The sequence below is a fragment of the Microcaecilia unicolor genome, chromosome 3 (assembly GCF_901765095.1).
Source record: "Microcaecilia unicolor chromosome 3, aMicUni1.1, whole genome shotgun sequence".
In the NCBI taxonomy this organism is placed as follows: Eukaryota; Metazoa; Chordata; class Amphibia; order Gymnophiona; family Siphonopidae; genus Microcaecilia; species Microcaecilia unicolor.
The window spans coordinates 255,393,690-255,419,048 of record NC_044033.1 but is presented as its reverse complement, the minus strand read 5'-3'; the positions used below and the strand labels follow the sequence as shown (position 1 = coordinate 255,419,048).

The following is a 25,359-nucleotide window of genomic DNA, read 5'->3' as shown; positions in this document are numbered from 1 at the left end:
CACACAAAGTGGAGAGTCACACAGGCTTCAGTCCGCAGATTTGAGCCATGCTAAATGAGCATTTCCCAGATACCTCCTGCTCTCCATCCCTAGACTTTCCCTGGTCCTGCCCAAACCTAGTATCCACTATCCTATCAGTGCAAAGTGTGGGGTAAGCTGGAGTGCAGTCTAACAGTATTTGCTAATACATTCTAACAGCTTGTTCAGCAATGAGACCACAAGTCAATTTGCAGCTGTCACAGCTCTGAGTAACTGCTGACAGCTGCAGAGTGTTAGGATTGTAAACCAGATCTGCTGAAGGTCACACTGTAAGAGCTAGAGAGTGTCAAAATGGTGAAAAATTCTGTGCTGAAGATCATATTGTGAGAGATGGTGGGAGTAGTGGGATTGGCTGTCACAGCTCTGACTGATTCTATGCTAAAGGTCAAACCATGAGAATTTGTGGACGCAATGGGATTGTAAACCAGATCCACAGGCATCATAGTTCTAAGTGATTTTTTAAAATGAAGATTACAGAGTGAGAGATGGTGGGAGAAATGGGATTGTAAACCAAGTCCACAAATGTGTGGGCTCTAAGCTTTCATCCTGGGACTATAGTGGCCCAAACCTTGCAATGACGAACTGGACGAATCAGGCATGCAGACACTCCCTCCCAAAAGCAAGGGATAAATGAGCACCTCTTCCCCTCATCACCCAAAAGAACAGGGATCAGAGCTCCTTATGATCCCCATACAAGGCAAGCAGCCACAGATAACACACATGAAGAAATTAGGTCTTACCTGATAATTTTCTTTCCATTAGTCTTTCTCACTATTCCAAAACCATTGTAATAGTTGTGTCCATCAACCAGTAGGTGGAGATAGAGAACTGAAAACTGAGCTGAGACCACTCTCTTGGCATCCAGTCTAGCTCCACAGTATTTACATAAACAAGCAGTAAGGAGAAATTCAGAATAAAAACAACAACCTTAAACAACTCGCAAACCTTAACAATAACCAGATGAGCAAACATGTGTGGACCTCTCTTATCTCTGGAGAACTTGTAGAGAACTAGAGATATGCAGGAAGCACCATGCAAGGTAACAGCCGTTATTTGACCCATAACTTTGCACCGACTAAACATCTCAGAAACATCAGGCCTCTGGAATAGTGGGAAGGATTAATGGAAAGAAAATTATCAGGTAAAACCTAGGTCAAAAGCAACTCCTAGAGTGGGTGGAATCCTGGCGCCGCCGCCGCCTTGAAGACCAAAGCCCCAAAACTGGCTTCTGAGTGGGCTGCAAAGTCCTCCCTGTAGTGCTTGGCAAAGGTATGCAGCATTGACAACATCGCTGCCTCACAAATATCTGCTGGGGACAGTAAGGTAGTCTTGATGTCACTGTACGTTGACGCAATAGTCTCCTTCAGCCATCTAGCAATGGTGGGCTTGGAAGGCATGAGATCAAGCCTCTGTTTACCAAAAAGCACAGTCTGTCTGATTTTTGAAACTCATTCATGACTTCCAGATGTCTAATGAGGACTCTACACACATCAAGAAGTATTCAAGGAAGAATACTGAGCCTCTTTGCCCTCTCTGTAAAAGGCTGGAATCTCCACAGATTGGTTGAGATGAAATGCTACTACTACTACTTAACATTTCTAAAGCGCTACTAGGGTTACGCAGCGCTGTACAGTTTAACAAAGAAGGACAGTCCCTGCTCAAAGGAGCTTACAATCTAAAGGACGAAATGTCAAGTTGGGGCAGTCTAGATTTCCTGAATAGAGGTATAATGGTTAGGTACCGAATGCGACATTGAAGAGGTGTGCTTTGAGCAAGGATTTTAAGATGGGAAGGGAGAGGGCTTGGCGTATGGGCTCGGGGAGTTTATTCCAAGCATAGGGTGAGGCGAGGCAGAAAGGGCAGAGCCTGCCATGTTCAGTTTCAGGTGGCGGTTGGTCATCCAGGCAGCAATGTCGGATAAGCAGGCTGACACTTTGGCCTGGGTTTCCGCAGTGATGTCTGGTGTGGAGAGATAAAGCTGGGTGTCGTCAGCATAAAGATGATATTGGAAACCATGAGATGAGATCAGCGAGCCCAGGGAGGAGGTGTAGATTGAAAAAAAAGAAGAGGTCCAAGGACAGATCCCTGAGGAACTCCAACAGAGAGCGGGATAGGGGTGGAGGAAGTGGATACCACTTTCGGAAGAAAGGAAGGAACCATGCGCAGGGAGACCCGTGCCTCTGAAAAACAAAGAAAAGGATCCTAACAAGAGAGAGCTTGAAGCTCCAAAACCCTATGTGCCCTCACAACTGCCACCAAGAACACTGTCTTTAGCGTAAGATCTTTCAAGGAGGCCTTCTGGAATGCCTCAAAAAGAGGCTTCTGAAGAGTCCAAATGACTAAATTAAGATTCCACTCTGGACATGGGATACAAAAGGAAGGCCACAAGCGGCCTGCTCCCCACAAGAATCGAATGATATCCGGGTGAGCCTCAAGAGACGTCTTCTATAGTTGGCCCCTGAAACAGGACAAAGCTGCAACCTGAATTTTTAGAGAACCCAACACCAGTCCTTTTTGAAGACCTGCCTGGAGAAACACTAGGATGTGCACAATCTGAGCAGAGAAGGGAGAAAGTCTGTGCTTAGAATACCAGCCCTCCAACATTCTTCACATCCTTGATTATGCCATGGATGTAGAGTATTTCCAAGCCTGAAGTAAAGTAGCAATGACAAGATCAGAATAACCTTTTAGTCTCAACCGAGCACTTTCATGGCCAAACCATAAGACCAAAGGGGCACAGATTCTCCATAAGCGCTGGACCTTGCTTCACTAGGCTGTGTACCTGCAGAAGATGGAGAGGATCCACATCCAGGGCAACAAGAATTATTTGACCTTGGTGCAATGCGATCCTTTTCAACACACGGCCTACCAGTAGATGTGTCTCCGGCCAGGGCTGCAGTAGGGCATCGATCCCCATCAAGCCCGGTTCTTTCCAATGGCTTTAGTACTTTGGCACTTTGGCTTTCCTTTTTGTCACCATCAAGCCCAGAAATGGAGAACCCCCATCGGTCCACTATCAGCTGAAAATCCTGGCTGGATAGTTCCCATTCTTCCGGGTCCAAGAAGTGCCTGCTGAAAAGTCTGCCTTCACATTCAAGGATCCAGCGATATGAGTTGCCGACAAACTCATGAGGGGGGACCGCCTCCACCACAATCGGATGGCTAAGGATCCCACCTTGTTTGTTGATATAAGCCACCACCATTGCATTCTCATAGAAAACTCGGGGCCCCCCCCAGAAAAGCCACATTGAGCCTGCATAGAGGTGGGAAAATGTGGGATACAAATGCAATAAATAAATAAATAAATAAATAAATAAAAGGAGCAAAGTCGAGTAAGGCATAGCGCATGCCCTGAGCTCCAATGCTAAGGTGGTCTTCTTAGGTCACCGCCGTAACAAGGGAGTCCACCCTGGGAAACTGCAATTTATCTTTCTGCCCTGGAACTAACGGGTAGAGGCAAGCCATGGCTATTCCCACTCTCAGCCCCGTGTCCAGTGAGACCCATTCTGCTATAATCAGGTCTTGAACATCTGGATGAATTGGGAAGGCCTTAGAAGGACCTCTAAGCCCCCTCATGATCGAGAAAGATGGAACTCCTGATGCCGAAGCAGAAGGCTCCTAAATGTAAAGCACCACCAGTGTCTCAGAAATAAGAAATATGAACCACCTCATTACTTTTGGATCACCCCCTCCTCAGGAGGGAGCTCTCCTCCTCTAACGCCTCCTTCAACGATGGATCCTCTGAATAGACCGAGGCCACTTCAGATAAGGAGAAGCAGAGACAGCCTCATCTGCTCACTCCTGGAGGTCTAAACAAGATCTCTTAGGAGCCAGAGGAGCAGCAATTCGGACTGTCCCTGCTTAAGTAAATAGGCCTAGTGTAAGAGCAATATAAAATCCCGAGAAAACAAAGATACTAATGCAGCTGAATGCTCTGTCGGGCCCTGAGGCTGTAAAATGGTGGCTGAGCTCCGCACATGATCAGGCAGAGGCTGCTCCTCACTAGCAGTTGGCCCTGACAAAATGGTGCCCATTCCCGCGCCCTCCTGCATCAAACTGAGTATCAGCCCTGCCGTAGAGCCTGAAGACCCCAACATATTCGGATGCTGCGTCAAATCTGAAGATGTGTTGTCGCCAACCATTTCCTCTGCACTCCGTGGGAATCCTGACTTGCAGGCACTGCAATGCTCCTATGTCGGCCGGTGGGTCCCAGAGCAGGAACACCCTTAACTGCCTCTGCATGAGTCACTCTTCACACCAGCTGTCACAAGTGTAGCACAACAGAGTCCCAAATGGTGAGTCAGGATCCCTCCCCTGCACTAAGTAGGACTTGCAGCCTTCTAAGGTTAGTCTCCAAGTCTTACCCCAGAAGAGACAGAATCAGGACTGTCCCATGCTCTCCAGCAAACCTCTTTCCTTCTACCTTTTTTTTTTTTTAAAGTTTGTTGTGCTGTAAGGGAGAGTTCCACAGGAAACAGGGGAGAGGTGAAGGGAGGGAAGAAGTAAATTCATGGGGCATCAGAGACAGGGATCTGTGCAGACTCAAGCCACCCCCAAAGCTCAACTGGGGACCCGTTGACCAACTGGACCAGGAGCAAATCAGTCAGAACCAGAGGCTGAAAAGTGTGTCCATCCATCTGCTGGAGATAGAAAATACTGAGGAGCTGGACTGGATGCCTAGAGAGAGATGTCTCAGCTCAGTTTTCTATCTCCACCTGCTGGTTAATGGACACAACTATCTCGCAGGTTATGGAATAGTGGGAAGCTACGTAATGGAAGGAGCCATTTACAAACCTTGTTGAGGAGAATATCATGCTGTAGCTTTTTCAGGTTGGCTATCTCCTCAGAGAGTGCGTTCTGACAGCAGGAGGGGAGAGAAAAGGACAAACAGAAAGAGAGAGAGAGAGAGAGAGATGAGACTTCTGCAGACAGACAGACCCTTCAGCAGGGGCTTGGAGGGGACAGTTACAGAGAGGAAAGGAGTTACAGGTGCAAACAGTGATGAAGATGATGAGTGACTGATGGAGGGCAGTGCATGACTGTGATAGAGCAGCAGGCGACTGAGGGATGTGGGCAGCTTGGAGGGGAGGGAACACCAGATATGAAACTCCTAATTAGCAAGCAAAGGGCAGTGTTCAGTTAGGAACATCTGGGTTTCCATCCTCTAGGAGCTGTTGTGAGGTGGGAATATTTGGAAGATGGTTGGGTGGGTTAACCGTCTTGGTCAGTGCCCCCATTTTCTTGGTGTGGAGGTGTGTGGGGGATGGATGGGGTGAGGCCGACATGTTTTGTTTTTTTGGGGGGGGGGAGGGATTGGGTAGGGTAGGGGTGTTTGGGTGTGGATAGGGTGGGGGAGGGATGAAGGGTACCTTCTCCTCCAGGGCTCCCATCCTCTCCTTTAGGTGCAGCTGCAGCCGCTCATTGGACTCTGAGAGGAGTTTATCTACAGTCTCTGACAGACGCTTGTTGTGTTCGTCATTCATCTTCTCCCTCTGACGGGCCTATGAAGGATGAAAACATTCCATGCGCTTATAGCACTCCGCGGTCCTGAAGCACTCAGGACACATCTCCCTACACCAAGTCTCCTGCTCCGGGACTTCTCCACCTAGGTCCCAGGCTCTTCACCTCCTCCTTAACCTCTTGTTCTGGACCTCTCACTCCTGAGGATCCACACCCTGGATCTCTTACCTCTCACCCCCTCTCTCAGCTTCTGGTTCCAGATCTCTCACCTCCTGTGACTCTAGACCTAGATCTCCTCCCTCCCTCCCCCTCTGCTCATGGTTCCAAATCTCTTACCCCCGGTGACCTCAAGCCCTGGATCTCTTACCCCTCACCCCCTCCCTCAGCTCCTAGTTCCAGATCTGTCACCCCTGTGACTCCAGACCCTGGATCTCCTCACACCCTCCCTCTGCTCATGGTTCCAGATCTCTTATCCCCTGTGATCCCAGGCCCTGGATCTCTTACCACTCACTCCCTCCCTCAGCTCCTGGTTCTAGATCTGTCACCCCCTGTGGTTCTGGATCCTGGATCTCTCACCCTCTGTAGCTCCTGGTTTTTCTCCTCCAGCTGACCTTCTAGTTGTCGGAGCCTCTCTTCAAAGTTTCCGTGTCTCTCTTCAGCCTGTGGGTAGGAAGGCAGGGGACAAACAGAGACAATTAACAGAGCAAGAGGCAGACACAGACACAGACACAGACAGAAAGAGCTTCTTTGATATCAAATACTAGCTGTACCAGAAATAAGATCTTCAGAACATGTTATCCAGGGCAAACGCCCATCACACTGGAATTGTCAGAAGTCTTTCCCCAGCCCACATGTGCTGCAAAAGAAGTGGGGGGGGGGGGGGGGGGGGAGGGGACAGGGTAGGCTTTGAAGTCCCCTAGGAACTGACACCCTTAGGCCCTATGGTTGCTCTGTTTGCAAGAGGGGATTTAGGGCAGATTGGCAGAGGAAAGCCATTTTCATTTATGGAAAGAAGTGTGTACAAACACACACAATCTTTCTTCAGCTGGTCAGAACGGAAGACATGGGGTGGAAAGCTGGGCACAGAAGGGCCCTTCCTTCCCCACACCCCATTTCTCTGACAGGGATCAAGAGCTCCTGCGCCCTAGTGCCACTGCCAGACAATAGAATATGTGTATGATAAAACTGATACAGCAACAATTAAAAGGCAGCCTGAGCTTCCCCGTCCATAATCACACTGCAGTAATTAACAAAAAAAATTATGGCAGCGGAAAAGGCTCTGCCCTCACCTCAGACCACGACCCTCCCCAACCATACCCCGATCTGGCTTCATGTTACCTTGTTGAGAGCAGCCACACGCTGGGCTAGCTGAGCCTCGATCTCCGGGAGCGTCTCAGCCTTTTGTAGCGTATGTTGCAGCTTCTGTTTTGCATCCTCCAACCACTCTTGCAGCTGACGATTCTTCTCTTCACTCTGCGGAGAGATACAGAGGTGATCAGGAGCCCAGTGGCCCTTTTAAAAGTCACTGGCCCACAGTGGAACCTGCAGCTGCTGGTCAGTGAATCACAGGAGGACCCGGTGGTCACTTATCCAGGGAGGATCACGGGGCCACTGGCCAGTCAGCCACAACAAAACCCACAACAGCAAATTACAGAACAGAGAAGTGGCCTAGTGGTTAGGGACCCGGGGAAGCCAGAGTTCAAATCCCACCACAGTGGGATTTGAAGCAAGTCACTTAACCCTCTATTGCCTCAGATACAAAAGTTAATTTTAAGCCGTCTGGACTGTGGAAAGGTGAGATCATACAGAACCTAAATCCACAGTGTAATTCACAGCCACTGATCTGAGACACAGAGACCCTGTACTCATCTGAGGAGAACCCCCCCCCCCCCGTACCTATCTGTGAAGAATGGCTCCCTGTGCCTATCTAAGGAGAACCCTCCCCCATACCTGTCTCAGAACCCCTCCCCCTGGACCTGTCTGAGGGAAGCCTCCACCCTTCGGCCCCCTGTACCTATCTAAGGAGAATCCCCACCCCCCATATGTGTTTAAGGAGACTTGCTCTCCCGTACCTGTCTAAGGAGAATAACCTAAGAGTAGCCATACTGGGTCAGACCAATGCTCCATCTAGCCCAGTATCCTGTTTTCCAAACAGTGGCCAATCCAGGTCACAAGTACCTGGCAGAAACCCTCCATACCACAAATCCCAGGGCAAATAGTTGCTTCCCATGTCTGTCTCAATAGCAAACTATGGACCTTTCCTCGAGGAACTTGTCCAAACCTTTTTTAAACCCAGATATGCTAACCGCTGTTACCACCTCCTCCGGCAAAGAGGTCCAGAGCTTAACTATTCTTTAATCCACGGGAGACGTATGTGTTAGGCGGTGAGAGTCTGATAAGTACGGACGGGCAGGGCCGTGCCGATGCGGTAAGCGAGGTAAGCGCCGCAGGGGGGCGCCCACCTCTGGAGGGCGCCGCCGCGGTGCTTACCCTCGCCCCGGCGCCCCAGCCCAATCGTGGACTTCGGACTTCCCTGCTGCCCTCACAAGCGTAGCGCTTTTGTGAGGCAGCTCGGGCTCTCCCTCCTTCCTTACTTGGTTCCCGCTCTGGCTCCCCGATCGGCAGCCCCCCCCCCCGTGTTTTAACCTTTACTCTCCGACGTGGCAGCGATGTCAATCAATGAAGAACGTACAACAGACTCGCTTCCAGCTTCTCTCCTCACAGTGTCCCGCCTTCAACGTCAGCGATGATGCACTTCCTGTTCCCGCGAGGGCGGGACACTGTGTGAAGAGAGAAGCTGGAAGCGAGTCTGTTGTACGTTCTTCATTGATTGACATCGCTGCCACGTCGGAGAGTAAAGGTTAAAACACGGGGGGGGGGGGGGGGGGGCTGCCGATCGGGGAGCCAGAGCGGGAACCAAGGAAGGAAGGAGGGAGAGCCAGAGCTGCCTCCCAAAAACGCTGCAGCCTGCCACATGTAGGGGGGAGGGCAGGGGAGAGGAGAATTGTTGGCCATGTATGGATGCAGGGCAGGGAGAGAGAAGAAATCACTGGACAGGAGGGGAGAGGGCAGAGCAGGGGAGAGAATTGCTGACATGGATGGAGGGGAGGGCAGGGAAGAGAGGAGAATTGCTGGGCATAGATCGAGGGGACAGGGGAGAGAGGAAATTATCTGGAGATAGATGGAGGAGAGGGCAGGGGAGAACGGAGAGTTCCTGGACATGGACGGATGGATGGATGGAGGGGAGGGCAAGGGAGAGAGGAGAATTCTGGACATGGATGATGGGAAGATGGGATCCGGAGATGGGAAGGCGGTAGAACAAGAGGACATGAAATGAGATTGAAGGGGGGCAGACTCAAAAAAGATGTCAGGAAGTATTTTTTCACAGAGAGGGTGGTGGATGCTTGGAATGCCCTCCCGCGGGAAGTGGTGGAGATGAAAACGGTAACGAAATTCAAACATGCGTGGGATGTGCATAAAGGAATCCTGTGCAGCAGGAATGGATCCTCAAAAGCTTAGCTGAAATTGGGTGGCGGAGCAGGTGGGGGGAAGAGGGGTTGGTGGTTGGGAGGCGAGGATAGGGGAGGGCAGACTTATACGGTCTGTGCCAGAGCCGGTGATGGGAGACGGGACTGGTGGTTGGGAGGCAGGAAATACTGCTGGGCAGACTTATACGGTCTGTGCCCTGAAAAAGACAGGTACAAATTCAAGATAAACTTATATCTTGGGCAGACTAGATGGACCATGCAGGTCTTTTTCTGCCGTCATCTACTATGTTACTATGGATGGATGAATGGAGACAGGGAAGAGAGGAAATTTTCTGGAGATGGATGGAGGAGAGGGCAGGGGAGAACAGAGAGTTCCTGGACATGGATGGATGGATGGAGGGGAGGGCAAGGGAGAGAGGAGAATTCTGGACATGGATGGATGAATGGGGACAGGGGAGAGAGGAAATTTGCAGGATATGGGTGGATGGATGGAGGAGAGGGAAGGGGAGAATGGAGAGTTGTTGGACATGGATGGATGGAGGGGAGGGACGTCAGGAAGGAGATGCACATGGATGGAGGGGAGGGAAGAGAGGAGAAATGCTGGACATGGATGGAGTGGAGGGCAGGGAAGAGAGGAGAAATGTTGGACAAGGATGGGGGGAAGGAAAGATAAAGGAAGGAGATGCACACGGATGGAGTGGAAGGGAGAGAGGAGAAATGCTGGACATGGATGGAGGGGAGAGAAGACAAAGGTTGTAGATGCACATGGATGGAGGGGAGTGAGGAGAAATGCTTTATATGGATGGAGGGGAAATTGCTGAATTTAAAGGCTGGATTGGAACACTTTGAGGGCAGATGTTGAAACTGGAGAAAGGATAGGGTGGTAGACAGGACGCATAAGGACACAGAAAGATGGTGGACATGATGAGAGAAAAAAATATCAAATGGAAAGAAGACACTGGGACCAAAGCTAATAGAAAAACTAAATGCTCTGACAGCAAAGGTAGAAAACATTTTTTATTCAAAATTTATTAATTGGAATATGTCAGCTTTTGGAAATGTACATCTGTGATATTTTGCATGTAAGTTTCAATGTTTCTAGTATTGCTGCATGCTGTCTGACTTCTTGTATTTTGCCTTCATATCTGTTGTGTCCAGGGGCGTATCTGCGTGGGGCCTGGGCCCCCGCAGATTTTGCCCTGGACCCCCCTACCGCCATCAACTCTCCCCCGCTGCCGTTCTTACTTTTGCTGGCGGGGGACCCCAACCCCCGCCAGCCGAGGTGTGCTTCCACCTGCCGCTGCCGTAAAAACATCTTCTTCAGCCGGCGGGGGACCCCAAACCCCCGCCAGCCGCCCCGCGGTGTTTGAAATTCATCTTCGGCCTCCGTGGCCGTGCTGCTGTGATAGGCGCTGTTGAAATCCACTTCGGAGTCTGACGTCGTTGTACGTTGTACGTGCTGCGACGTCAGACTCCGAAGTGGATTTCAACAGCGCCTATCACAGCAGCACGGCCACGGAGGCCGAAGATGAATTTCAAACACCGCGGGGCGGCTGGCGGGGGTTTGGGGTCCCCCGCCGGCTGAAGAAGATGTTTTTACGGCAGCGGCAGGTGGAAGCAGACCTCGGCTGGCGGGGGTTGGGGTCCCCCGCCAGCAAAAGTAAGAACGGCAGCGGGGGAGGGTTGGCGGCGGGAGGGGGGTGGAGAGAGTCACATTGGTGGCGGTGGGGGCTCGGCGGTGGGGGGGGCGGCGGCGGGGGGGGGGGGCTAAAATGTGCCCCCTCCCTCTGGCTCTGGCCCCCCCTACCGCCGGAGTCCAGATACGCCCCTGGTTGTGTCATGTGTTTTTCATGTGTGATCAAGATGCAGTATTCTGCTAGCGTGAAGTATTTGCAGCCCTTTTTGTTTTATTTTGGTTTCACTAGGTTGTGTACTGGTGTTTTAGAGCCCGGTGTAATTATAGTGCTGCCTTTCCACACATAAAGGTTGTAGCTCGTCCTGTCCTTGGAATTAGTGCTGTTATGGTTTGGTAAGGCTATGAGTGTGTTTTGCACAAGTTTGTATATAGTGTTTTGCAGTGGAGAGATTGTGTGTTGGCCTTACTAAGTTGACACCAAAACATCTGAAAGGGTGTACAGCGTAAATCATGACACACTACCTCTTGAAGGATCTACATATGGTCGTTAATAAAAGGAGCTCATTGTGAACACTAGCCACCCTAAAAGGGTGTTTTTTGGCTCTACACGTATCATGATATTATGATCCCTTGTTTCATATTGTTGACGGTCTGCATGTTCCGTATGGTGGTATATTGGTGTATTAGGGTCTTCCCAGTGTAATATTTATGGTACAGTAAGGTTCTGAGTGTGTTTTTGCACAAAGTTGTGCATAGTGTTTTGCAGTTGAGCGAACCACTTTATTCTTTGACATATGATACATATCTAATATCTAAATTTAATAAAAGGTATTAATTGTGACATTTTTATTTTTTTTTTCTGTATGTGATCAGACAATTATGGATTTAAGCTCCACCCCTGGCCCACCCCTAACCCCGCCCCCTTTAGCCTCCCCAAACAGTTGGGCCACCGACCGCCTATGGCAGGCATGGATGGGAGGGCAGAGAGACAGGCATGGATGGGAGGGCAGCAGCAGGGCCCAGGGAGAGGACAAATTGCTGGAAGTGGAGGGGAGAGAGGAGGATTGCTAGCTATGGATGCAGCAGGGAAGGGCAGAGAGGGACAAGGGTGGACATGGGGGCCCAGGGAGAGGACAAATTGCTGGAAATGGAGGGGAGGGGAGAGAGGAGGATTGCTGGCTATGGATGGAGGAGGGAAGGGCAGAGAGGGACAAGAATGGACATGGATGGGAGGGCAGGACCCAGGGAGAGAGAAGAAATTGCTGGAAATGGATATAGAGCAAGAAATAAAGAAGAAAGGAGGAAAGTAAAGAAATAAATGGAAAGGAAGCCCTGGAAATGGAGTTAAGAGGACAGATAGCAGCAGACTCAGATACTGGGCCAGCATGATCGGAAAAAGAAAGTCACCAGACAACAAAGGTAGAAAAAGGAGAAATTAGATCTTACCTGCTAATTTGCTTTCCTTTAGTCCCTCCGGACCGGACCAGGATTGGACTGTTGGGTTGTGCCCGCCTACCAGCAGGTGGAGACTGAGAAAAAACTCTGACTCTAGAGAGCCAATAGGAGCCCTGGCCATGTGACCTTAGCCTCAGTATTTGAATAACAAAGCAGGAAAGAAAGAAAGAACTTCTGTGCCGTATGGAATCCTAGCAGCCACAAATTCCTCGGCAAAACCGAGTACTAGAGCTCACCAGCAACTCTCACCAGAGAAGTGGTATGGCCCATTTGTATTAGAGCTCACCAGCAACTCTCACCAGAGAAGTGGCATGGCCCATTCATATTAGAGCTCACCAGCAACTCTCACCAGAGAAGTAGTATGACTCAAGGTTTTATATATATTCCATCAACTGAGCTCACCAGCAACTCTCACCAGAGAAGTGGCATGGCCCATTCATATTAGAGCTCACCAGCAACTCTCACCAGAGAAGTGGCATGGCCCATTCATATTAGAGCTCACCAGCAACTCTCACCAGAGAAGTGGTATGACTCACTTAAGGTTTCATATATATTCCATCAACTGAGCTCACCAGCAACTCTCACCAGAGAAGTGGTATGACCCATTAAGGTTTTATATATATATATTCCAGCAACTGAGCTCACCAGCAACTCTCGGCAGAGAAGTGGTATGACATATTTAAGGCTTTATATATATTCCAGCAACTGAACTCACCAGCAACTCTCACCAGAGAAGTGGTATGACCCATTAAGGTTTTATATATATTCCAGCAACCGAGCTCACCAGCAACCACCAGAGAAGTGGTATGGACCACGCAAAATCTTTTTTTTTTTTTTTTTTTTAAACATTCCACGTGTGGTAAAGGAACGAGTACACTTCCAAACTTAATAAAAGAATCTAAAGAGTTGATAGAACACGGGAGGGGCCTGGTCCGGTCCGGAGGGACTAAAGGAAAGCAAATTAGCAGGTAAGATCTAATTTCTCCTTCCTTAGCATCCCTCCGGATCGGACCAGGATTGGACTGTTGGGAAGTACCAAAGCAGTAATCTTACGGGAGGGACAGACATTGAGAATGTGGTAGAGTCCCTGAAGACACCCAAACTAGGATTAATACGAAGCCAAAGCTTGACGATCCAAGAACCGCCAATAAACTAAATAGAATGACTACAAAGCAAAAAAGCTGAGGCTGAAAAGTCCAAGCGACGCTGAACATTGTCCCCTACCAAGTGGCCGCTATATATTGTCCCCTACCGCATCAGTGCAGCGCAAAGGACAGAGAGACTCGAGAAAAAACGACTGAAAGAAGGATGACAAAGGTAGAAGCAGAGCCGCCTGGAAACAAAAAATTGCAATGAAACTACCTCAGCTGAGAAAGTGGAAACCGAAATCCTGAAGTACAATACTCCAGATATTGTAGACTATTGCTGACCTAGCAACAGATTGGAAGTATGTCAAGCCTGTCAGTGAGAAAGTACCTGATCACTAGAAGCTAAATAGGTAAAAACAAGAATGCAGTTAAATAGTATGCAGAAGAAGAAGGTACCTAAATCCTTGCTGCAAACTAGACTGAAGGTCCAAATAAACTGACAGCCGCTGCAGTTACCCAACATGAAAAAAAAAAAACATATCTCAGAGCGCAATTCAACTGAGAGAGAAAGAATCATCTGTAGCTGTTGCCTCTGCAAGCCAATCACCTGAGACTCTTGTCGTAGACCCCAATTAGTGAAAACGGGAATAAATCAACAGTAGACACTTGTTAGTACCTTTCATCTGTTAGAAACATATAGAAGTCCATAAAACACTACACAGTTCCAGGAACAACATGTATAGAATGTTTGTACGTTTAGGAATCTAGCCAGGTGCTCATGGTCTGGATTGGCCGTGGACAGAAAGGTGGGCTCAATAGGACCTTTGAGCTTTTCCCAGTGTGGAATTACATATGTACTTATGTAGTAGAACTATAAATATACATATATATTTTCACAGATGCAGCCATCAAAAAACTGGTCACTGTGTATATGCTCCCGGCACACCTGCAGGAAGAATGCTCAATCTCAACCACCAGACCACTAGTGAGAATACAGAGGCCAACTGAGCGGAGGGATTCCATCAGAGATAAATATCTGGATAGGAGAGGGCATCTATCTCTGCCGCTGACAAGTCTTTTTAGCAAGAGAGTAAGCGAGGCACATGGAAGGTCAGAGCGAAAAGAAATAGTTGTAGAACTGGGACCTCCCCTTAAGGTACTATCCACTGAGAACTCTTTTTTTTTTTTTTTTTCTTCAATGGTCACAAAATTGACAGAGTGAAAAGCTGCCCAAAAAAGACTACCGAGACTCCAAAGCGAATGAAGAAAAAATTCCTTCTTGGGAGCTAGAAAGTAAAATTTTACTCTGCAAAATAGAGCAAGGTAATGGCCGAAGGCCCAAGAACATCCAGAGAAAACAGAAAGTGGGACGCTTGTAGAGAAGACAAAAACAGTCTGCGCCAACTTGACTAAACAAAGAGAGAAAAAATAGAAACATGCTATGAAATCTAATGAGATCACACGAGAGCTCAAAAGAGAGCTCAAATGAGAGACCTGGCTACATGCACCCCATAACCTAGGGTGTGCCTGAAATGCACCACCTGTTGCTTGACCTGACAACTCTGCCAATAAGACTGTCTGTAATGAACCAGACATCTATGGAAAGGATGAAACGACGAGACGTAGTTTCATGAGCGCCGCTGCTACTATGACCATAACTTAAGAAAAAAGTGCGCGGAGCCGACGCGAGACCGAAGAGCAGGGCAAGAAAACTGGTAATGAGGACCTTATCATCCTCGTATCACGGACATTACTCCTCCTATACTGAGCTGTACTAAGATGTACCGACCCACATCCATAAGAAATGAATGTGGTACTTGCAACCTGGATTGACCACAACTGAGAACAGGATGCTGGGGTTAATGGACTCTTAGACTTTCCCCGTATGACCATACTCATATACTAATAGCAAAAATGCACAGGAAGTGAAAGAATCCCCTTCCAATTGAAAGGAAGGTCTGGAATGAGGACATATAGAATGAAAATGAAAGGATCACCATATGTTGAGCGTGGACTGAGACACACTGGCCTTTAATTTTACCGGATCTCCCCAAACCTCGTATCATGTCATGTCTCCTTCCTCACTGAGATGTACAGAGATGAACAGATGCACACTCACAAGAATGAATGTGGTATTTGCAATCTGGATTGACCCCATCTGAAAACAGGATGGGGACTCTTGGCCTTTCCCATTATGGCAACACTTATGCCCTTATGGCAAAAAATGCACAGAAAATGAGTGAATCTCCTTCCAAGAGAAAAAAACTCTGGAGAGAGGAAGAATAAAATGAAAATGAAAAGGAATAGACCTGGAAAATACCTATTACGGAAAAGGTGGTGAATTTGTGCCACAGGAGACAAGACTGTACCTGACGTCAAGAAAGCCTGAAACAAGACCCTAAAATCTGTAAGGAAGAGAAAGGGATAGCAGATGTTATGGATGGTCATACTGGACAAAACCAGAATGTTTACCATGTGCCCAGGCTGAATAGATAGAGGAAACAAAAATACAAGTAGATGGCATGAGGACCTCCCACTATCCTTAAGTGGGAGAAAATGCAAATTGACCTGATAACTTTACTCCCTAAGTGGACATATATCTTGTAAGTCCTAGAAGAAAACTAAGATAACACATGAGAAACTCCAAGACAGTTGGAAAGTAGAGAAGATGTGAATAAAACATGCCTTCTAAGGCATCTGAGAAAACTAGGTGCTCGGTAGACAGGACTGAGTCTCCTAGAATATGAGAACCATCTGAACCATGTAGCCTATGCAACTGTCATCTGCTATGCCAAAGAGAACGCATAGCCATGAAAGAAAATTGCTGAAAGGAAGTAAGACCGTATGTCCAGAATTGCAAAGTACGCAACAATTGAGTATCAGACAATGTATTTCATTGCACATGGCATCTGAACCATATAGCCTACGCTCTAGAGAACGTTTGTTAAGATCTTAAAACACTGTATAAGAACATAGCCACGGAGGAAAATTTCCTGAAAGGAATTAAGATCTTATGTCCAGCATTGTAAAGTACCAAACAATGGCACCTGAACCAGATAGCCTATGCCATAGAAAATGTTTGTTAAGTTCTTAAAACACTGTATAACATCATAGCCATGAAGGGAAATGCTTGAAAGGAGCTAAGATATTATGGCCAGATTTGTAAAGTACTAATCAATTGACTATTAGACAATGTAGTCCTATTCACCAGGAAATGAGAAAGACACAGAGTGACACACACTGGACCTCCATAAAAAATGCGCTAGACAATAGCAAAGACCTTTCCTCCAAACATCACACACAAGGGAAAGGAATAGGAAATTGGTTATTTTGGAGCTGAGATATAATTTAATTCGCCCCATTGTCTAAAACAGAGAATTCCCGACTGAGCTGCACTTTGAAATCGGAGTCTTGCCAAGAACAAAGAAATCGCCAACTGAGCTGCACTTTAATTCACAACATTGCTAGCAACCAAAAAGTCCCCGACGGAGAAAAAACAGAGGGAAAAACAAAATGAGCGCCATTCGCATCGTAACATTTCGGTTTTTTTTTTTTGTTTTGTTTTTTTTTTAATAGCTTGAAAAATACATGTAAAAATTAATTGCGGGGAAAATATACTACCAATTGCCCCAACTACCGGAGAAACAATATCTCCTTTCCATTGCACAAACAGCCAAACACAGTAAAAGCAGAAAAACGCTGCCGCATCAATGGAAATTGCAGCTGCAAGCAAAACAATGGCGGCCAAGCGCGCCAAAATGAGAAGAATAAAGTTCGGGGGAGAAAACCACTGACCAGACCGACGAAGAAGCAGGAAATCCGTGCCGCTGAAAAACAGATAACCTCCGATGTCGCACAAAACATGGTTTAGCCTCTGGCCCGACAGGAACCGTCAATACAGCTCCCAAGCTATACAGACCTGTCCAAGAGCGAGCACGCGCTTAACAGTTCGTGCCTCTTCTTTTTTTTTTTTTTTTTTTACAACTACCGCCGCTAACAACGCCGGATAGCAGAGGAAAAATAATGAAGATAACAAAAAACCACCGATTAAAGTCACAGACGCTGACTTTTCATTTTTTTTTTTTTTTTTTTTTTAAATAGCTCCGCCAGAAAAGAAAATAAAGACTCTTCAAACAGAATAAGACAGAAGAGCTACCTGCTCGTTATAAGCCTGGGGAAATCAAAAACTACTTCCTTTAAATTCCTTTCATTTGAATTAATTCTTTTAATTTTCTTTTACTTGATTTAATTCTTTAAAAACAGCTGCCTATTAAAAGTGGCTGCCTCTCCCAAAGACGGTACACCTTTCCAGAGAAAGGGACGGCCCTTCCCTGCTAAGCCAGGGAGATGGGGAGGAAGGGGGGTGGACTCGAGACACCCGAGTTTAACACCCCAGAGGCTGTCAAAGAAAGAAAAGAAACCCTGTCAAGCCTCTAATTACGATTCCAGGCACAGAAGAAGTATTATAAATATATCTGTAATATCTTATAGTGAAAAAGAGAGAGAGAGACTAATGGGCTCACTTCCTACCTGCTGAGAGACTGAGAAAATACTGGGGCTAAGGTCACATGGCCAGGGCTCCTATTGGCTCTCTAGAGTCAGAGTTTTTTCTCAGTCTCCACCTGCTGGTAGGCGGGCACAACCCAACAGTCCAATCCTGGTCCGGTCCGGAGGGATGCTAAGGAAAATCATTTTATTTTCATTTTAGCGTTTGGAATATGTCCACTTTGAGAATTTACATCTGCTATCTTATTTTGCAATGTATAGCAATTTGTTTCTAAGAATATTGCTGACAATTCCTGTCAGTGTGGCAAGTGGTGAGCGATCATTTTCACCGGGGGGGGGGCGTGATCATTTTCCCGGGGGTGGGGGGCGCCAACTGATAGTCTGCACGGGGGCGCCAGAGACCCTAGGCACAGCCCTGCGGACGGGGAGAGGGATCTTGGGGTGATAGTATCTGAGGATCTGAAGGCGACGAAACAGTGTGACAAGGCGGTGGCCGTAGCTAGAAGGTTGCTAGGCTGTATAGAGAGGTGTGATCAGAGAAGAAAGGAAGTGTTGATGCCCCTGTATAAGTCGTTGGTCAGGCCCCACCTGGAATATTGTGTTCAGTTTTGGAGGCCGTATCTTGCTAAGGATGTAAAAAGAATTGAAGCGGTGCAAAGAAAAGCTACAAAAATGGTATGGGGTTTGCGTTACAAGACATATGAGGAGAGACTTGCTGACCTGAACATGTATACCCTGGAGGAAAAGAGGAACATGGGTGATATGATACAGATGTTCAAATATTTGAAAGGTATTAATCCGCAAACGAACCTTTTCCGGAGATGGGAAGGCGGTAGAACTAGAGGGCATGAAATGAGATTGAAGAGGGGCAGACTCAAGAAAATGTCAGGAAGTATTTTTTCATGGAGACTGACTTTAGTAAAATGGGGGAATACCTGAGGAAGGAGCTGATGGGCTGGGAGGACGTACGAGAAGTGGAAGGGCAGTGGTCCAGGTTGAAAGAAACTATAAATAGGGCCACAAACCTCTATGTAAGGAGAGTAAATAAAAGCAAGAGAAAAAGGAAACCGATATGGTTCTCCAAGCAAGTGGCTGAGAAAATAAAGGCTAAAGAGTTGGCGTTCCAGAAATACAGAAAAACTCAAAAAGAGGAACACGGAGAGGAATACCGGATGAAACTGAAGGAAGCCAAGAGAGAGATACGTTTGGCGAAAGCACTTGCGGAAGAACAAATGGCTAGAAAGGTAAGGAGGGGTGACAAAAATTTCTTCAGGTATATTAATGAAAGGAAAAAGACTAAAAAGGGAATTGTGAGACTGAAAGATGCTGCGAACCGCTATGTAGAAAATGATGAAGAAAAGGCAAATTTACTAAATAGATACTTTTGTTCTGTTTTCAGAGAAGAAAGTCCTGGAGAAGGACCGAGATGGACTGACAAAAGTACATGTGAGAGTGGAGTGGATTTAGCATCGTTCACGGAAGAGAGTGTGTATGAACAACTAGGAAACCTAAAGGTGGACAAAGCCATGGGACCGGACTGGATCCACCCCAGGATATTGAGGGAGCTCAGAGAGGTTCTGGCTGTTCCTCTTAAAGATTTGTTTAATAAATCCTTGGAGACGGGAGAGGTTCCATGCGATTGGAGAACGGCAGAGGTGGTCCCTCTTCACAAAAGTGGTGATAGGGAAGAAGCTGGAAACTACAGGCCGGTAAGCCTCACTTCGGTTATTGGAAAAGTAATGGAAGCAATGCTAAAGGACAGGATAGTGAATTTCCTGGAAGCCAATAAGTTGCAAGATCCGAAACAACATGGTTTTACCAAAGGGAAATCGTGTCAAACAAATCTCATTGAATTCTTTGACTGGATGACTGGAGAACTGAATCAAGGATGTGCTATGGACGTAATCTACTTAGATTTCAGCAAAGCTTTTGACACGGTTCCCCACAGGAGGCTCTTGAATAAACTGGACAGGCTGAAGATAGGACCTGAAGTGGTGAACTGGATTAGGAACTGGTTGACAAACAGAAACCAGAGGGTGGTGGTGAATGGAATTCGCTCGGAGGAGGGGAAGGTGAGTAGTGGAGTGCCTCAGGGATCAGTGCTGGGACCGATTCTGTTCAATATATTTGTGAGTGACATTGCAGAAGGGTTAGAAGGTAAAGTTTGCATTTTTGCGGACGATACTAAGATTTGTAACAGAGTGGACACCGGGGAGGGAGTGGAAAACATGAAAAAGGATCTGCGGAAACTAGAAGAATGGTCTAAGGTTTGGCAATTAAAATTCAATGCGAAGAAATGCAAAGTGATGCACTGAGGGAGTAGAAATCCACGGGAGAAGTATGTGTTAGGCGGGGTGACTCTGATAGTTACGGATGGGGAGAGGGATCTTGGGGTGATAGTATCGGAGGATCTGAAGGCGACGAAACAGTGTGACAAGGCGGTGGCCGTAGCCAGAAGGTTGCTAGGCTGTATAGAGAGAGGTGTGACCAGCAGAAGAAAAGAGATGTTGATGCCCCTGTATAAGTGGTTGGTGAGGCCCCACCTGGAGTACTGTGTTCAGTTCTGGAGGCCGTACCTTGCTAAGGATGTAAAAAAAATGGAAGCGGTGCAAAGAAAAGCTACGAGAATGGTATGGGATTTGCGTTACAAACATATGAGGAGAGACTTGCGGACCTGAACATGTATACCCTGGAGGAAAGGAGAAACAGGGGTGATATGATACAGACGTTCAAATATCTGAAAGGTATTAATCCGCAAACAAACCTTTTCCGGAGATGGGAGGGCGGTAGAACGAGAGGACATGATATGAGAGTGAAGGGGGGCAGACTCAAGAAAAATGTCAGGAAGTATTTTTTCACGGAGAGAGTGGTAGATACTTGGAATGCCCTCCCGCGGGAGGTGGTGGAGATGAAAACGGTAGCGGAATTCAAGCATGCGTGGGATAAACATAAAGGAATCCTGTGCAGACGGAATGGATCCTCAGAAGCTTAGCCGAGATTGGGAGGCGGGGCTGGTGTTTGGGTGGTGGGGCTAGTTCTGGGCAAGACTTCTACGGTCTGTGTCCTGAAAATGGCAGATTCAAATCAAGGTAAGGTATACACAAGAAGTAGCACATATGAGTTTATCTTGTTGGGCAGACTAGATGGACCGTACAGGTCTTTTTCTGCCGTCATCTACTATGTTACTATGTTTTCATGGAGAGAGTGGTGGATGCTTGGAATGCCCTCCCGCGGGAGGTGGTGGAGATGAAAACGGTAACGGAATTCAAAAATGCGTGGGATAAACATAAAAGAATCCTGTTCAGAAGGAATGGATCCTCAGAAGCTTAGCGGAGATTGGGTGGCAGCAGTGGCGTTCCTGGCCTGGATGGCACCCGGGGCGGAACGTCGATGCGCCCCCCCCCCAGATGGCACCCCCCCCCCGGGTGCACGCCGCTGGTGGGGGGTGCTGTGGCGCGCCTGCTCCTCCGAGTTCGCTAAACTTCGTTGATTCGCTGCAGCTCCCTCTGCCTCGGAACAGGAAGTAACCTGTTCCGGGGCAGAGGGAGCTGCAGCGAACGAAGTTTAGCGAACTCGGAGGAGCAGGTGTGCGCCGCGGCACCCCCCAGCGGCGTGCACCGGGGGCGCACCGCCCCCACCTTGGTACGCCACTGGGTGGCAGAGCCGGTGGGGGGGGGGGAGGCTGGTGGTTGGGAGGCGGGGCTAGTGCTGGGCAGACTTCTACGGTCTGTGCCGTGAAAATGGCAGATACTAATCAAGGTCAGGTATACACAAAACGTAGCACATATGAGTTATGTTGTTGGGCAGACTGGATGGATCGTGCAGGTCTTTCTCTGCCGTCATCTACTATGTTACTATCAGGCTTATTTTCGAAAGTGATCGCCGGGCATCTTCCGACACAAATTGGGAGATGGCCAGCGATCTCTCAAAGGCGGCGAAATCGGTATAATCGAAAGCTGCTTTTTTGACACCATCGCCGCTTTCCCGTTGCCGAGCCAGCGAAAGTTCAATAGGGCGTGTTGGCGGCGTTGCGAAGGCGGGACATGGGCGGGCATGGGCATGGCTACCAGATGGCCGGCTTTCGCGGATAATGGAAAAAAAAAAGCGTCGTTAATCAGTATTTCGCTGGGTTTACTTGATCCTTTTATTTTCACGACCAAGCCTCAAAAAGGTGCCCCAACTCACCAGATGACCACCGGAGGAAATGGGGGATGACCTCCCCATACTCCCCCAGTGGTCACCAACCCCCTCCCACACTAAAAAAATAAAAATAAAAACCTTTTTTGCCAGCCTGTATGCCAGCCTCAAATGTCATACCCACCTCCCTGACAGCAGTATGCAAGTCCCTGGAGCAGTTTTTAATGGGTGCAGTGCATTTCAGGCAGGCAGACCCAGGTCCATCCCCCCCCTTACCTGTTACATTTGTGGTGCTAAGTATTGAGACCTCCAAACCCCCCCAAAACCCACTGTACCCACATGTAGGTGCCCCCCTTCACCCATAAGGGCTATGGTAATGGTGTAGAGTTGTGGGGAGTGGGTTTGGGGGGAATTTGGGGGCTCAGCACCCAAGGGAAGGGAGCTATGTACCTGGGAGCTATTTGTATATATTTTTTTAATTTTTAGAAGTGCCCCCTAGGGTGTCCGGTTGGTGTCCTAGCATGTCAGGGGGACCAGTGCACTACAAATGCTGGCTCCTCCCACGAGCAAATGCCTTGGATTTAGCCGGGGTTGAGATGGCCGCTTTTAGTTTCCATTATCACTGAAAAACAAAACCGGCCATCTCAAACCTGTCGAACTCTGGCATTTGGCCGGGCCAAACCGTATTATCGAAAGAAAAGATGGCCGGCCATCTTTTTCGATAATACGGTTCGGCCAGCTGTTTGCGGTGCCGCCAAAATAGATCGCAGGCAATCTATTCCGCTGGCGCCATTCGATTATTCCCCTCTATGTTACTATGTAAGTGAAAAATGTTTTCTCCTATTTGTTTTAAAAGTATTTCCATGTAACTTCCTCGAGTGTCCCCTAGTCTTTGTATTTTTGGAACGAGTAAAAAATTGATTTACTTGTACTCGTTCTACACCACTCAGGATTTTGTAGACCTCAATCATATTTCCCCTGATCTGTCTCTTTTCCAAGCTGAAGAGCCTTAACCTCTTTAGCCTTTCCTCATACGAGAGGAGTTCCATCCCCTCTATCATTTTGGTCGCTCTTCTTTGAACCTTGTACCTATCTAAGGAAAGCCTTCTCCCCCGGTACCTATCTGAGGAGAACACTCTCCCCCCCATATCTGTCAGAGGAGAATCGCCCCCTTGTACCTATCTGAGGAGAGCCCCCTCCCCCTCCCCCCCCCCGTACCTGTCGAAGGAGTGAATCTTTGCTGGCCAGCTCATTCTCCAGTTTGTCGTTTGCATCATGGAGCGATGTGGCTTCTCTCTGGGCGCTCAGGTAACGCTTCTCCAGCGTGGTGATCCGTTCCTCCATGTCCTCCCTCTGGGCTAGAGCCTGACATGGCCGGACAGACAGACAGACAAACAGACATTTTTATTTGATTTTATACTTTACTATACTACTGTGATTTCTATTCCGCCTCTAACCAAAATAGTGCAAAGCAGATTACAAACTGTCAGAAAATAATCCCAATCGGACGGAATTACAAACACATAATTAGTTTACAATCTATAAATTAAATATTAAACAATCAAGATTCTCGATACAAAAACAGATATGTTTTAAGCATACAGTTCAAGCTTCTCCTTCTTACCTACAAATGCACTCAGTCTGCAGCCCCTCATTACCTCTCTACCCTCATTTCCCCTTACGTTCCCGCCCGTAACCTCCGCTCACAGGACAAATCCCTCCTCTTAGGACCCTTCTCCACCACCGCCAACTCCAGGCTCCGCTCATTCTGCCTTGCCTCACCCTATGCTTGGAATAAACTTCCTGAGCCCTTACGCCAAGCCCCCTCCCTACCCATCTTCAAATCCTTGCTCAAAGCCCACCTCTTCAATGTTGCTTTCGGCACCTAACCTTTATACCTTTCAGGAAATCTAGACTGCCCCTATTTCACTGACTGTACATTTGTCCTTTAGATTGTAAGCTCCTTTGAGCAGGGACTGTCCTTCTATGTTAAATTGTACAGCGCTGCGTAACCCTAGTAGCGCTTTAGAAATGTCAAGTAGTAGTAGTAGTAAGTGCTTTACGAAAAAGAATATATGGTGTAATAAGATGAACAGGGATAGTGTTCCAGATCTTAATACCCTGAAAAACAAAAAGAACGTCTGAGCTACAAACCAGGCCCCCATTTCCCCCTCTCCCCTGGAACCAGCTCAGCACCTGTTCCTGTGCCCAGCGGATACAGAGTCTGCGTTTTCTCAGAGATATACTGAGCTGCCCTCAGCTTGGAGAGCAAATCTACATCCCAGACCCTCCTCGGAAAGACTTAGTTATTTCTAATCAAGCTGCAGAAACACACTGCACAAATAACCCTTCACCTTTCACCCCTTCACTCTCTGGGTGATGAGGAAGAAACAGCCTCACTTCAAACGGAACATCCACCCATGCAACCTCCGAGAACACTGACCCACCTGTTTCTACATATGTGAAAATAAAGCCCCTTCATAATGTCAACATCTCCAGCTGTCGGCCAAATCTGATGCACTCTGTGTGACCAGATACCATCTAGATATTTTAATTCCATTTCCAATAAAATCACTCTTCCACCTCCTCAACTTCCCCTCCCAGATCCTGTATCATACCCTCTATATATCCTGATTTCTCTCCCTTAGATACGTTCACCAAGCAATATAGAAATCATTTTGTTCAGGGAAGACGGCTTAGCAAAATCCAAATAGAGAAGAGACATGTTTCACAAAGAAAAGAGAGAAAAAACATAGAATAAGGGACCACAAATTAGAAACAGAAACCCCGAGATGTCAGAGTCTGTCTGTAATGCAAGAGCACAGAAAGAGAAGCAGAAATGCATTTCCTCCTGTACTGAGCAAAATCCAAAGAGAAGAGACACATTTCCCAAAGAGAAGAGAGAAAAACAGAGCATAAGAGACCACAAATTAGAGACAAAAACCCTGAGATATCAGAGTCTGTCTGCAGTGCAAGAACAGAAAAAGCGAAGCAGAAATGCATTTCCTCCTGTGCTGGGTAACATCCAAAAAGACAAAACATATTAATTTCCAGAGTCAAGAGAGAAAAACAGGGGAAGAGGAAGTGATGTCAGCGGACCGAATGGCTGCTTAAACACTGAGCTCCAGCACACCCGCGATAAAACGAACGATTCCCCCCTCTATACAGCGATGAACGTGGGCACAAAACGCTCTTGAGATCTGCTATAGGACACGGAGAGCGGAGAAGGAATGCAGGCGAGTGGCGGTCCATTAAATCTCTCCCAATTTGCTTTTGAAAGCAGCGCGCCGAAAAAAAAAATGGCGGAGCAAACCGAGACTGTGCCAAACACGCAGGAATCGGATAGGGAGTTGTTCCCATCCCAGGAGCAAATGGACCGGTTGGGGGAGTTGCTACCTGAGCTCCGCAAGTGGCTACAAGAAATCCGATCCGACCTGAACGCTAGGTGCCAATCTGAGGGGAGAAATCGCAGAAGTCGGCCAGAGAGTAGACGAAGTGGAAAATCGGATGGAAGACCAAACGGAAGCTCTGCATTCCCTAGATTTGCAGG

At 47.7% G+C, this 25,359-nt stretch overlaps 1 protein-coding gene across 1 annotated transcript in view; it reads right to left on the bottom strand.

Annotated features, from left to right (window-relative positions):
* PPFIA3 (PTPRF interacting protein alpha 3) overlaps window positions 1–25,359 on the bottom strand; it is a 65,104-nt gene that overhangs the window by 20,395 nt on the left and 19,350 nt on the right. The window contains 5 exon segments of the mRNA XM_030197952.1: window positions 4,834–4,896; window positions 5,409–5,540; window positions 6,076–6,159; window positions 6,838–6,972; window positions 23,028–23,174. Of these exon segments, the coding sequence (XP_030053812.1) occupies window positions 4,834–4,896; window positions 5,409–5,540; window positions 6,076–6,159; window positions 6,838–6,972; window positions 23,028–23,174 (561 nt within the window).